The following is a 15,040-nucleotide window of genomic DNA, read 5'->3' as shown; positions in this document are numbered from 1 at the left end:
AGCTCCTGGGTGGCTGCGGTGCCCTAGGATTCAGAACATGACTAGTATGACGTGGCTATGGGAAGGCCCTATACACAGCACAGAGCCCACACAGGTAATACTTGCTGTGGCAGGCATACATGAAACTACAAAAAAATAGTGGGTAACATTGTCATTCCTGAGGACTTGGGGGACTAATTCTTTTATAACAGTTCCAGTCTCTCTCTCACTTTGCTGACAAGACTAATTGTTTTGTCCTAATGTAATACGATATTTCTTAACCTAAAAAAGCTACAGTACTCTGTCTTTAGTAAAGTCTCTCCTTTTTATCTATGCAGCCTTGCAAAGGTGTGTGTTTAAACACCAATTTCCTGTAGGACAGATTCCAATATAAATTCTGTCTTATCCATCTGATGCCAGATGCTGTACTTCCAGAAGGGGTGACTATCATGAATACCTTCATGGCCAAAGTTTCCTATGATAGCATTAGCATATGTTCGGAAATTGTAATAGGGGTCATTATTATAACAAACTATTTTTCCTGATGCTCCAGCCTTGTACAGGCTCTAATACTCTCACATGGTCTGAATAGAGAATTAGTCTTTCTTGACTAGACAATTCTAGGCCACTACTCTCAAGGAATGTATTAGCTCATCAGCACCATGAAGCTTCAGTTAATTAAGCTTGAAAATAATTTACAATTCTGACATTCCAATTCTGAAGAATATGAAATTTCCTCGAAGGTGCTGAAATATGCCAAACATGATTCAGATGCTGAATCATGCCAAACACTGAGAGGCAAAGACTCTTTCACAGGTACTGCAGAATACATAAAACCCAAAATGAATGTGAGAACTGTGCTTACTGCAGTGGAACTGAGGATATACATCAAGCATTCTAGACAATATACAGAGCTTAGCCCAAACCTCTGAGATCATCTACCGACATGTTTACTATTAAACTATTGTAAAAATCATCATGAATTATATGAACTCTGAATATACATCATAGTAAGGCTATCTCATGCTACATTTCGGACCATGTGTGAGAAACTCTACATCATTCTTTCTCTGGATCTTATCTGAAAAGACTTAGGAGTCCCAGACATCAGAAAAAATTATGAGTACCTAATTGTTTATGCTTGAATAAGTAGTTTATATGACTGCATAGTACTTATAAGGAGTAAATATGTTAACAAAGAGTAATCAAATGAACTTCACATTACAACTTCAGTTCATTAACTCACTCCACCAGATAAACTCTATATAGTGGCAGCATTCCCCCCCCTCCCCCTTTAATGACTGTTGACCCCAAACAGATGCAAACCCCATTAGTCTGGAGGAGAAAGACATTAGAAATATCAGAAATGTTGGCTTACTGTTTGTGGTACTGTGACAGCCTTGGCTAGTTCAATGCTAGTGGAAGGAAAGGTACAATCTTTGCCTTGGTAACAGTGTCTGCAAGGGGTTATGGGAGGTATGAGGTGAGGAGAATTAAATGAGTGGAGTCTTAGTGCTGAAACTGGCGAGTTGCAACGAACATTTATGCATTTACAGTAACCAACGAATGAGAAATACGTTGAGGTGGTTTGGCCATGTGGAGAGGATTGAGGGCAAGAGACTAATGAGTAGAGTGTATGTGAGTGAGGTGGAAGGGGGGAGAGGGAGGGGGAAGCCAAGGATGAAAGGGAGGGATGAAGTAGAGAAGTGTATGAGAGAGGGAAGTGTGAGCTGGGAGCAGGGCAGTGAAATGGTGGGGGACCAGATGACATGGAGGCACTTTGTCTGTGGCCACCCCTTACGGGATTAAGGTGTCTGGCAATAGACAGGTAGATAACCGAGTCTATCTATCTATCTATCTATTGCCAGACGCCTCAATCCCGTTTGGGGTGGCCACAAACAAATCGCCTCCAAGCCGCCCTGTCCCCCGCCATTTCACTCCCCTGCTCCCAACTCACACCCCCCTCTCTCATATACCTCTCCACCCCCTCTCCATCTCATCCTCGGCCTCCCCCTCCCTCTTTCCCCCTCCACCTCACTCACATACACTCTCTTCGTCAGTCTTTGACCCTCCATCCTCTGTTAAATACTGCATGGACATTACCTAAACCTAGCCTTATCAACCCCCCTCTGCAACCTACACATCCCTTATACACACATTTATGTATTCATAGTAACCATTAAGTGGGTCAGTTCTGTTATAATACTGAATGGATAATCCTATGCCTAGCCTTGTCATCCCCCATCTGCAACCTACACATCCCTTACGCCCACAATTACATTACTATAGTGGAAGAGACGCAATCTAACAGGTTGATGAAAGAAGCTGTAATTTAAAATAGTGCAATTCCTTCCCTGAAATTGGGCAGTCACTCCCATGACAGATTATTGTAACTTCATGAAAATGTTAGGGAGCAAATTTTTAGCCAAACCAGAATTACAAGGCTACTCCAGTTCATTCACGTGGATTCACAGACATATGCAAACACAGCGGCATTAAGTCTAAATGATACTAAGACTCATAATATGGGCAAAGGTTGAGGAAAGATGAGAAGAGTCAAGATGAGAGTCTGAGTGTAATAGATATTGCATAAATGGCTCTAAAGTAAAACCAAACTGTCTAAAATCAAATGAAGTGAGTGATGGCTGGAACTGCCTTAAAAAAGAAAAAAAAACTATAATCAATATATTAGTACTCCTGCTTGTTAATTCCACATATTACCATACATCTACTGTTTAAGCTATACTGGCACAACTAAGTAAGAGTTTTCCCTATTCAAAGTTTCTAATTAACAGGCAATTTCCTTCACTGGAATGAATGGTGTGGTTACATTTGTACTTATACCCTGAGTCTGGTGGCAGGAACTTGGGCTGAACTCTAAGTGGCATCAGAGGCTTTGCACCAACTCTTCCTCAAAGATTTTTTTGCTTATTACAGCTTAAAGTTCTCTAGAATGCCATTACTGTTCTGATATCAGTATGACTCTCATCTTACAAAAGGATACTGAAGGGCAATGTGCAGAATAACTAGTTAATTACTGCTTTGCAGTTCTGTACAGTAATATGATATACAGTAACTGTTTTTATATCAACATATCTTGCATCAATAACATACAAAAGGATATCAGTAGTAGTGGTAACTACTGATATATAAACCTGGTGGACGCAAACTTAATGTAATCTGTTGCAGTTCACATCCTCCGTTTGGGTGAGGGGGAAGTAGATGAGGGAAGTTTGTATAACCAGGCCGTTGAGTGACCTGGTTATATCAGTGCCACCACATGAAGGCAAACCCTCTCCAGAACCACACAAAGGATAAGAGTAATGTGCCGAATTAACCACTAGGGATGAGATGCTACTAAATCTCCAAAGCCACTTAGAATTCGACCTCTTATTTCACCTGCAAAACACTATGGGATGTGGTAATGAAAAAGTGCCCAAGTTTGGTACAGTAAAAGTAATCCCTGAGACATTATTTAAAAATAGGGCACTGCATAAATGCTTCCATGAATATAACTTACTTACTAGAAAGAGGCTGGTACAGTAACTCCTCCATTAAAACAGGATTTTTTTTTTTTTTTTTTTTGGGGGGGGGGGGGGGGGGGTCAAACTAGAGAAATTTCTGCATGAACTTATTCAGTATCCAGTATACACACCAATACAGGGAAACTCATCTTCGGAGGTCTTTCATAAACTTCCAATTGCATACTTGAGAATTACATGAAACAATGATGAAATATAAAAGACCCCATTAGTTTCCTAACACCAGCACCGAATATAAGATAAGATGACAGTGGTGTGTGAAAAGTCCATAATTTTACACTGAAATTTATGCAGACAATGCTGTATAAGCTGAGTTATATTTGGTAAATGCTCAAATTTTCTTCCCTCTTTTTGAATGAATGCCTCAGTTATGTCCTCCTTAAATGATGCTTTACAAAAACATCTGGCATACCATATGCCTAACTGCTTGATTATTTTCATAAATCTGTAGTCATAATACTGTATATTCAACACTGACTTTTTAAAATGACCAGTCACTATTGTAGATACTGATGTGATACATACCAAGTCTTCCATCACTGTCAATAAGATATTCTCCCATCATCTGATGCACTGTTTGGGAAGAACCACATTACACTACAGTATTTAGTCAGATTCAGACGGAAGCATGTCCATTACGACTGTAAATATTGGCTTGAGGGAACTACTTGTTCTGGCAGGATATAATAATTTTCATTCCAGTGCACAAAAGGCTCTCGCTGTTCTGCGCATTTTCAAACCAAGATTTCAAGCAAATTAACCCAACCTATCCAGAAGTCAAAAATTTCTCACAACACTACTGACTACTTATCAATGCTGTTGATTAGGGAATGGGAACTTCTAATTATACAAACTTATGAATGGTCTATGGATAAAACCTGAAATTTATGAAATAGCTCTTTGAAAAATGCCTGTATAAACATTTTGTCTGATTCAATCTTATGAGAGAAAATAAAAAATGTTATTCCATCCGTCTTATGGAGGTGTTACTGTACTAGAATTGTTAACATGACTGATCCTCTCTTGCCCTGCACTGTCCTGTACCCTCACTAACACACAACATGGCTGGTCTCTTTACTTATCTACGTCCACAGGGTCACCGGTGTCCTGTTCTTGTATAGGTCCCCTTGATTAGGTTACAACAATGGCATTACTAGACAACTCATGTTGAATCTCCCTTACAGTAAAAAAATCCTATAAAAGTCTGACAGTTTGTTATCGATCTCAATATGAGCTAATTGGCTTACTTCTCTTACTGTGTTGTATTTACAGGTACTGTACTTTGTATACTACTACAGTTCTTATTTCCCATGAATTTATGATTTACTGTTTTCCCTTAACCCCCGGACTAAACTGGAAATTGCTGTTGTAAACTGAGCAAATATAATCAAATATCTTTGATGATTTCCTTAACGTTTTACAAAAAGTTACTGATGACAGAAAATACTGTAAAGGTACATAAAAAGGTAAAAGTTCATCATCCAACATGGAATGTTATTTCTTCTTAGTTTATACTCCATTTCAGTTCAGCTGTTCTAATAGTTGATCATGAAAAACTAAACTGGTGATTTTAATGCACCAACCACTCTACTGATCTTCAGAGCAAAGTTATCATTAGCCAGTGTAGGGTGCAAGGATATCCCTTTTGGTTGTATGACTTAGCACTTAGTACAAGGCACCACTGATGGGACAGCACATGAAGTAATGTTTAAGAGCCCCAATCAATACCTTTGCTGTATATACTGTATAATCTACTTAGTTCTATGGCCAAAGAAAATGCATGTAAATGGTAATTTCCTTAAGTCCAGCATATTAAATTTTTTATTAAAAAAAAAAATCTACTGTAATAACTTTGGATGTATGTGATAAATACAAGAGAGTCTGGTCTGCTGGGTCCATGGAGATCCTTTATGACTGCTAAAAGAGTCTTACTTCAAGTATGATGTGTTCTGGATCCAAATTACTGTATAATCCAAATGAATTTACTACTGGCTTCTTTACATGAACTCATACTTCAAGCACTTAACACTGTATATGGTATCAACATAACTGATACTGCATGGGGGGGAAAAAAAAAAAAAAAAAATGCATTTTGCCAATACTGACTTGTAAGTCTGCTTCTAAATTCACCTAACTTGTTAGGACTTGTGCTGTACACTAGCTATCCCACCTCAACTGAGCTTGTAAAACACAAGTTCTAACAGACATTTCAATTAACCCCTTCAGTTCACTAGTCTTTCATTCCTTAATCCTGCAACTGCCAAATGATTTTCTTCAGTTTCTGACAGACATCTTATAATGAAACGGTTAGCGGAAACTGCTTCTAGCCCATTAACTGAGATATTTCCCCTAACCTGAATGTAACTGTCCAGTGGTAGCAAGTTACAACGATGTCACCATACTTAAGGCATTAAATCCTTTAATATAGTGCCACCTTACTTGTTTTAATTCTTGCTACTTGTAAATGTTGCATTCAACTAAGGAGAAACTTTTCAAACTGGAAAGTTAGAAACAGCTTTTATTAACCCCTTCAATACAATCAATCTATAAAAAAAAAAAAAAAAAAAAAAAAAAAAAAAAAAAAAAAAACTGGTTGTGGCCTGATGAAAAAAAATTAAGGAGAACACAATAAGGGATATATGAAGTTCTCTCTATACAGCCCAGGCATTAGCAAGGTAGATGGAACTTCAACTAGAAACGGTGAGGTTGTCCAGCCATCTAAAACCACAGGGCCTCAACATCAAAGTAACCCAAACAGGAACACGGCACCGGTTTTCCTGCGCTTTCTTTAACCCTTTGGCTGTGAAATACCTACTTTGCATCTTATTATAGCTGATATTAAATTATTTTATCTTGCTGAAATAAAATCTAGACCACCAAAAATATATTGTATATGAAAATGTCAAAATTACCACTCCGGCAATGAAGAAAGAACTCTGGATACTATTCCTTCTGAATTACCTCACTCACCTTATAGAAAACCACCACGGCCAAAGGATTAAATTGATAAAACTTACACTAAGCTTCTCTTCTTTCAACATTCTGAACCAGACAACAAGTAACCAATATTCATACACATATACACTTAAATACAAGAAATGCACCACCTATAGGAACTGGTAAGGATGTCAGTAATGTATAATACTTGACAGAGCTATCAACAGCTCTGTTGTAATACAATAAGAATAATTTTTTCATACTATTACACAAACTATTAAACCTCAAAATATAATAGTAACAATAATCTCAGACAGAAAAAATACTTTACTCTCCATATAGTGTTGCTTATATCTTGGCAGTGCATTACCATTTGCACACACAGACTAATACTGGATGTTATCAAAATGCTTGGTGTCGCTCGTGTCTGCTGATTATCATCACTGGCCTAAACAATGAACATAAACTGATGGACACCTCAACACTGAAGACCCCTTCAATCTGAGTGATGTTCTTTTTAGTTTATTCTTGCTGTTACAACATGATTTTACTCAGTTTAGGAAAGGCCACCTCACTTTGGAGGTATTTATCATTGCTATATCTATCCTCTGAAGTTTAAAAATTCTATCCTTGGCTAAATAAAATTGTCAGATGTCAAGTATAATATTTAAAAGATGTACTCAGAGTCACTGGGCAAAAGATCTTACTTTTAAGAAACTAAGTTTTGTCACAAGGTTCTATTTCACCCAAACCACAAAGGATGTTGATATTTACAAGCATTAACTGCATTCAATATGGTGACAATTTAAGGTTAGGGGAAATATCCCACAGCAAAAGGGGCTTGTATCTCTCCTTTAACCCCTTCATTATTTAAAAATTTCCAATGCTGAATAAAACTGTCAAAGGCAGCAAGAATAAACTAATGGTGAAACTTTAATGTAGTGGTAGGGTTAACCAGGTCAGGTCACCATAGCAACCACTGACTTGTAAGAGTCATGGCAGACATCCACCCTTTCCAGCAAGTCTCCCTAACTTTGCATGATGGGTTAATTTGGCCCCCAAATAGCACACATCCACCCTTTTCACATGACTCCCCAACTTTGTATATTGCATTAATTTAGCCCCCAGAGACACGTCCACTCTATTCAGCAAGTGTCTATGCGAGATAGAAACACCCAGTCATTACTGCAAGTCTCTATGCAACACTAAATCACAGACAACCATCAGGTTCCCAATACCAAGATGGTGAATTTGAATAAAATAATCTTACGGAGTCTATGTGTGCAGTTCCACTCTTATAATAAAAACTAACAATGTCTTACCTTCCGTTTCAAAAAGAAAATACAAATATAGCTTTAAGGATACCATTCAATGAAAGATTCGAAAGTCACTCGACCACTTCCTATCTGACTCCTAAACACCTGGAAATGTAGAGTTGCTATATATAAAATCTGGATACAATCTGCTCAGTCCTGGAGCATGACAGTCTGAGCATAACATCAACTAAGTTTATGCCTCCCTCTTTGTAAGATGAACTCCTTGAATTCAATAACGTACCTTGTTAATTTATTTGTGCTATCTCATGACAGATACATTCACCTGGAGGTAACAAAAATAAACTAAATAATATGTCCTTGGATTCAAAGACTTCACTGACATTTTCCCCCAATTAATTAACTGTCTTGATTTTGTGAGGTTGGTGCATTTGCCTCCTGAGGGATTGGGAAGAACTCGTCTTTGCAGGGTACCGGACCCACTGCTGCCATTCCCTCTGAGGATGGGAACATGGCAGGTGAGTCTTTTGAGGAGTCTGGAACACCGCCCTCCCCTGCCTCGCTGCGGTGAGTCGAGAAGACGTGAATTTTGACACTGTGCCGGTGCTGGAACTTTTTTTTGCAGATGGGACAAGAGAACTGGGGCTCAACTCCACACTCATACTTCTTGTGCCGTTTGAGGTTGCCGGTGGAGGCATAAGTCCGGCCACACTTCTCACATGCAAACTGTTTTGGATTGTCTGAGTAGGGGTACCCCATGGGTGCCTTGGGGCTTACTTTATAATCTCCTCGACCTTTGAGGATCAGGGGGAGTGCTATAGGGGCAGGTCTGGTCAAGATGTCTGTGGACATTCGGGGGGTCAACAACCCTGGGAAACCAGCTCGCACAAAGTTATAAGCGCGCAAGTAATCTGTAAGGAAACACAGGTTGGGTTAGCAGGTTGAAAAAAGGTGTAAGAGTGTGCACAGGTTTGATCTACAGTACAGCAAGTCCTCATAGCATATAAGGTAGTTGTTGCAAAATACCAATGTTTTTCATACAACTGGTAATGACATTGGGTGAAGTGGCAAATTAGCTTTATAAACTGCAATAAAACTTGTGGGTAATTATTATGTAATTTCCAGAAGACATGAAAAAGGAAAAAAAATCTGAAGGGGATACTTATAAAAAGGACTCGCTGCACAGGTACGAGCTTTCTTTTCTTTAATTTGGGGGGCTTAGCTAGAGTTCTTACCCCAGTGTAAGTTAATACGATGGGGGAGGAACTGAATAGCTAGGCTTATTCATGCAGACAATAGCGGGGTGGGAGAGAGCCTTTGAGGTGGATCGGGTTGACAAGAATTATGATAAGCCATGCAGAGTCTGCATCCAAACACCACTCAAGAAAAGTAACTCTTCAAAGTCCTAAAATATACACCACTAGACGAAAAACAAACCAGAAGAATAAAATATGCAAAATAGGCCCAACATATCAAAAAATGAGCAACGAACTTCCTTAACATATACTGTATTGTCTATTAAAGTAAAAATATCATAAACCAGTAACATTACAAAGCCCTTAAGCAAATCTACTACAAACTAAGGAAAAACATCATACACAATTAACACAGCCATTATAAAAGTACAAAAATAAAATACTGTAAAGAATGACAGTATCCAACAGGTCTTTGACCATAAGGACCATTGCACAAAAACAAATGAGATCATTGAGTTACATTGTAAAGCCAAGCAAATATAAATACAAATTTCATACAAAATAATGTATTAATAAACATCTAGATCACAAAGTTGAGATCATAAGTGAAAAGAATGTATCACTGAGAAATTAGACCTCTGCAGTATGATAATAAAAATTAGTTTTATTTTTGCTACCTCCAGATGTTCTATCCATACTGAGGGAATTAATGGAGAGTATAACAAATCCTTCATCACTCCTACACTGAATGAAATCATCTGGCTGTACCAAAAACAAAACAAGGATGAAGGTGCCATATTGCAAGGGCTAATCAATACTAAAGTCTAATCACAACCAACTTATGAGATCAAATGGAAATATATCACTTGTACAACTCCCATGTACACCAAATTACTGTCATATACTTCATGAATTAACGTAAGGCATGCATAACACTTGGCTTGATATTTTTAAGACTTAAGATATATTTTGAAATCTGGGTCATCTTCAATCAGATATACGGTACAACATTTTAATTATATTCTTGCCACAACCAGACAAGTTTACTCAACTTCAGAGGATGCCCTGGTAGTGAAGGAGTTAATGAAAGTTGTATAATCCCCTCACTATGGGTAAAAAAAAAAAAATCACCTGAAGCGAGTAAGAATAAAATATGTAATACACTGCCTAACTGAAGGAATTAACTTTTCTTTTTGTGGGTATTAAGCTTTCAACTGAATAATTTATGACACTATGAAACAAAACACAATATGATGTTGACTTAAGTGGCATGGACACCTTTTCCAGCTTAAGTTTTGCTAACCCTTATGAATTATAATTTCAGAGGGTTGATTTATTGTACTGACATTAAGTTAGATACATCCCATCAAAGTCTGCCATTTATACATCACTTTTACCTAAGTTTTGAGCGTCAAAGCTGGAATACAGAAGACAAAATATTAGGAGTCAAAATATATGGAATTTACTTTAATGTACTTTGCTTATCATCTATTCCTTCATTATTATTTTGTCAGACGAAAGAGACATCAGCAAAATTAATTTATATTCTTGCTACATCCAGAAACTTTCATTTGGCTAAGGAGATAATTATCAAACTTTGGGGGTTATACTACAGCACTCCTAAATTCCTTCACTGCCAGGGGGATCTACCAAGGTGAACAATGCTGTCTGGTGAAAACAAAACAAAAAATAATCAGACTGAAGGGGTTAATAAGCAGGTACTGTAGCATTGTGTTTCATCACATATGCTTTGCTTCATATTTTGCATGTGACAGCATGTGTTGCTTGAGGTTGAACTTGTGGGTACATTTCTTATGGCACACAGGACATGTGAACTTAGGTTCCACTCCACACTCAAACTTTTGGTGGCGGTGGAGAGAGCGCCGCACTCCATAACCCTTACCACAGCGCGAACAAATATAGATTCCACCATTAGTGCTGCTTGTGGCTGCTACAAGGGGAACATTTTGTTCTTGACCAGTATGCTTGTCATTGTTGGTGGTCTGGGTGACTTTGGTTTGGCTGGATAATGTGGCAAAGTATGGATAGGGTTTCGTTTCAGTGTTGTTGAAGGGTGAACCATATGTCAGGTCCAGAGGATTCTGGTCACCGCCTGCCAGCTCACCAGCCCGGGTGTTGGCTATGGCACTCTGTGTCTGTGTCAGGACACGAGACAACAATTGCAGATGGTTGACTGATTCTGGCTGACCAATGCCGAGACCTCTCAGCCGAGACAAGTATAGGATGTCTGAGGGATGCTCGAGGGGGGGTGGGGAGGGAGGGGAAAAGGAATAGGAGGAAGCAGCAGAGGAGAAGGGCAGGTGGTCATGATAAAAGCGGCGAGAAGTTGCATCACATTGTGGACTCTGAGGCATGAGGTGTCCTGAAACACAGAGATGCTCTTTCAGTAGCGGCAGAAACCAACACAACTACTTTTGTGCCAACGTAGTGCAGCCACCATTACCACCACCACCAGTATCTCACCATCTGAAACCCACTGAGTTCAGAGACATCCTTTTCATGTTACTCTTACTATCTCAAGATGATTTTAAAATACATCATCAGAATCAGGTGGTTCATCCACTAAGCCTTGGGATGTCTTTTTCATATTATTTTTGCAGTTTCCTGATGATTTTATTCAGCTTAAGATATACAGTCAAGTACACTGAACTGGAGAATACAGCAATCCCTCATTTAAGAAAAGTTCACTTAATATGTTTCTCACAATAAAGATGTTAATCTACACCCGAACTCTTTTCAAATAGCACACCATTATTCCAGGTGCTGTGAAGGGGTCAGGGTTGATATACTAGCACAGATTTCATTATAATATCACTTCTCTAACTTTCTTAAGGCCTTTTAATATTTAATACACACACTGATACACCCAGTCTCAGCATTATTCTCATAATTGCTTGCCACCCTGAATGCAATTCTTTATTATCAAACTTTCTTGTGTGAACGAAAATCCTTATAATGCAATCTTCAATGAACATGGTAGTTTTTAGAAACACACAAAGTGTTGTTATGTGATGTATTACTGTAACTGACAAAGCTTTAACATATGCATGTACTGTAACTGCAAGTTTACTTATGCCTGAACTCAGTAGGGTGGGCAGCTCAACTATGCACATTCAAGCCATGTTTCACAGGTCCTGAGGGGTCCCTTCAATATAAAGGGCTTATTCTAAAGTTGAACAAAATCATCCGGCATCAGCATAAATAAAACTTGAAAGGATATCACCAAGGCTAAAAGACATACTTTTTCAAAACAATGCTGATCTTATTCTTGAAATTTTTCTTCAGTTCAAGGAAGACTGTAAAAAAAGTGAAGGTTAGCTATTGCTTTAACGAACTCTGTCCCTACGAAGACTGTTTACTAAGCTGAATAAAATCATTTGGAAGCAGCAAGAACAAAGGATGTCACCCAAATTACAGTAACACTGGGGTTCAACAAGAAATACCATACCACTCAAGTTCTATCACCAGTGCTCATCATCAACAGGGTTCTACCAATAATATCAACTGTGTTCATCACTACCAATCATCAAGGTTCTGCCACCATTATCATCAGGATTCTACCACCACTACCACAACCCATTATCAGGTTCTACTGCCATGATCACCAACAACAGCTACTGTACAGGTCTCATTCCACTGAGGTCAAAAATTGGACACAGAGTCAAATCTAAGTGGTAAAGGAGTTGAGATTCCTTTTACAGAGTAAACCTTAACATTCTCTTGTACACTGCCAATTTAACATCAACAACATACAAGAGGAAACTGGTGTAAAGTGAAGATTAATTTGCAAAAGAACATGTGTTATGAAATCTCCAAAATCACTTATAAAACAACCAGTATTCTAACACTGCTGAACATGTTGGCCAGGGTAAAAGTTGGAAGATTCCATTTCTGTCATCTACATTATGTCTGGCAGTGAAAAACAGAATGTCCAGAATGGGGGGGCCCATGAAACTAATGGTCATACGCTTAAACACAATCCCACGAAGTGGAATGTGAGCTTCCTATTATCAGCGATAATTTCCAAAGCAAGTAAATCAGACAAAACATGTATGGCCTTCCTATGTTACTGCTGACTGCACTCTAATATGTGGGCAGCAGGCAGACCATACATAATAACCACAGGTGTTTGAAAAATGACAATAGAGAAGTAGGGTTTTGCAGTTCACTTTACAATTCAAGATTTAAGCATAGAGCCCTAAAGCTGCATTTTCTTCTTGCCATTTCAGTGGTCACAAACAGGTGTAACCTGTGACTTGCAGGGATGTGACTAGTGTAGACAGTTCTTGACTAGTCAAAACTGGCACTAGGAAAATGCACTTTGCTGTTCTTCCAACTTTCATTCTGGCCAACATAACTGGACAACCTACATCAGAATACTGTATATTCAATTCTGACCTCAATGGGATAAGACCCTTGATCCCTTCTGCCCAGGATGTTTTGTATTTTTCTGCTATCGCCAAATGATTTTACTCAAGCTTGAAGATTATGGTGTAGACTTCAATAATTCCTTCAGTAAAATACGTCTCTCCAAAGCTGAACAAAATCACATGAAAATAGGAGACACTGGGTTCAAGGGGGCCAAACCATCTCTACCATCAGGCCACCATCACCACTATACTGTGTGAACGACAATCATCATCGACAGACACTTGCTCCGGGCAGAGCCAGTGTCGGCCAGGTGTTCTAACAGATGACTCTGTGGCCCATTTTATTATAACTGAGTGCACGAAGGCACGGGCATGCCCCTAATTTATGATTGTCCATTGCAAACACCTGTGAGAACAGGGATGGTTTGACATTTTTCAAATTTTAACAGCATAAGTAGGAAGGTCAAACTTCTTTTACTTTCCACAGTGTGTTTCAATAACAGTGTCAAAAACTGGGCATTTACCTTTGCATTCGTGATCTTAGATTTAATAATATGTCCAGGTAGGAACCCCAATTCATATGGGTGTAAGATGCCTTTAAGAGCCAATTCATGAATAATTAAGCATGCTTATCATGTGTACACATTGCAATCATCAATCTCTATGGCAGTGGAGAACATAATTTACGATTGCAATGTACTTTTTAAAATTTACCGTATAAACAGAGATAAATAGAAAAGGTGAAACATATATCTACAAGAAAAATATCATTTAGAAACTAGAAAAATTTAAACATGCTAATGGATTACTCAAGGAGATGACATGCTAACAAGCAGGAACACTTCTGAAACTTTTATCGAAGAGGAAACTTTATGAATAAAAGGCTATATAAAGTCCAATTGATGGTAAATGTAATTATGAACAGATACGTCTATGCTAATTGGAATAAAAACAAGCAAGAAGACATCCAAAATGTGCTGAGATTAAAATGGTTAAGAATGGAAGGAGGGGTGGGAGGGGAGGGGACGGGAGGGGAGAGAAGGGCTTCTCTCCTCAATGCGAGATAATTCAATGTCCTGTGTTTTCTTGGCCAAACACAATTTCCTCTTCAGAGAGCATCCAGTCTGAATTTCCATCACTCTTTCAGTGTTCATTATGTCCAACAACGGTATGCCAGGAAGTTCATTTTCTTTCCCAAGGCCTTTAGCTGAATTCCACTTCACAGAATAAATAAATAAATAAATAAAAATAATAATTAAAATAAAAAGCTGTAAACACTTTCTCACATATGGATTAGCATACATGTAACTGCTGGGACAGAAGTTAGGTTCTGCAACATCACACAATGTACTAATAACAAATCCAACCATACTGGACTTTCCCTTTATCACACCCTCTAACAGTTAACTCCATCAGCCCATGGGCATAGCTTCTATTTTATTCTTGCTGTTACCAGATGAACTGGAAGAGTAAGATATGACCTTCAATAACCCTTTCACTTCTAAGGTGCCCTCTTATTTAAGTACAATAACCTGGCAGCAGCTGGAATAAAAATTGTGTAACCTACATGAATTGGTTAACTGTCAATTTTTCTTCAATCAAACTCAATCCAGTACAAAGACAAAAGAAAATCCTGAGTAACTAATTCTTTGCTATACTAAATTTGTCTTTACAAATTAACCCTTCACTACGTAAACTCTTCTATATTTTGTTCTTGTTAT

The 15,040-nt window shown here is 38.3% G+C and overlaps 1 protein-coding gene across 1 annotated transcript in view; it reads right to left on the bottom strand.

The window, feature by feature from the left end:
• The window catches only part of LOC145408389 (uncharacterized), a 47,175-nt gene that overhangs the window by 11,273 nt on the left and 20,862 nt on the right, over nucleotides 1-15,040 (bottom strand). Inside the window, exons 4-6 of the mRNA XM_080279116.1 lie at nucleotides 10,672-11,311; nucleotides 10,326-10,345; nucleotides 8,207-8,643 (exon numbers count right to left, since the gene is read on the bottom strand). Coding sequence (XP_080135242.1) covers nucleotides 8,207-8,643; nucleotides 10,326-10,345; nucleotides 10,672-11,311 — 1,097 coding nt within the window. The remainder of the gene's footprint in view (nucleotides 1-8,206; nucleotides 8,644-10,325; nucleotides 10,346-10,671; nucleotides 11,312-15,040) is intronic.

Source organism: Coenobita brevimanus, chromosome 77 (genome assembly GCF_032717465.1).
Source record: "Coenobita brevimanus isolate Jiangsu-jjx chromosome 77, ASM3271746v2, whole genome shotgun sequence".
NCBI classification, from domain to species: domain Eukaryota; kingdom Metazoa; phylum Arthropoda; class Malacostraca; order Decapoda; family Coenobitidae; genus Coenobita; species Coenobita brevimanus.
The sequence above is the reverse complement of the archived record's forward strand: the minus strand, read 5'-3'. Positions and strand labels throughout refer to the sequence as shown.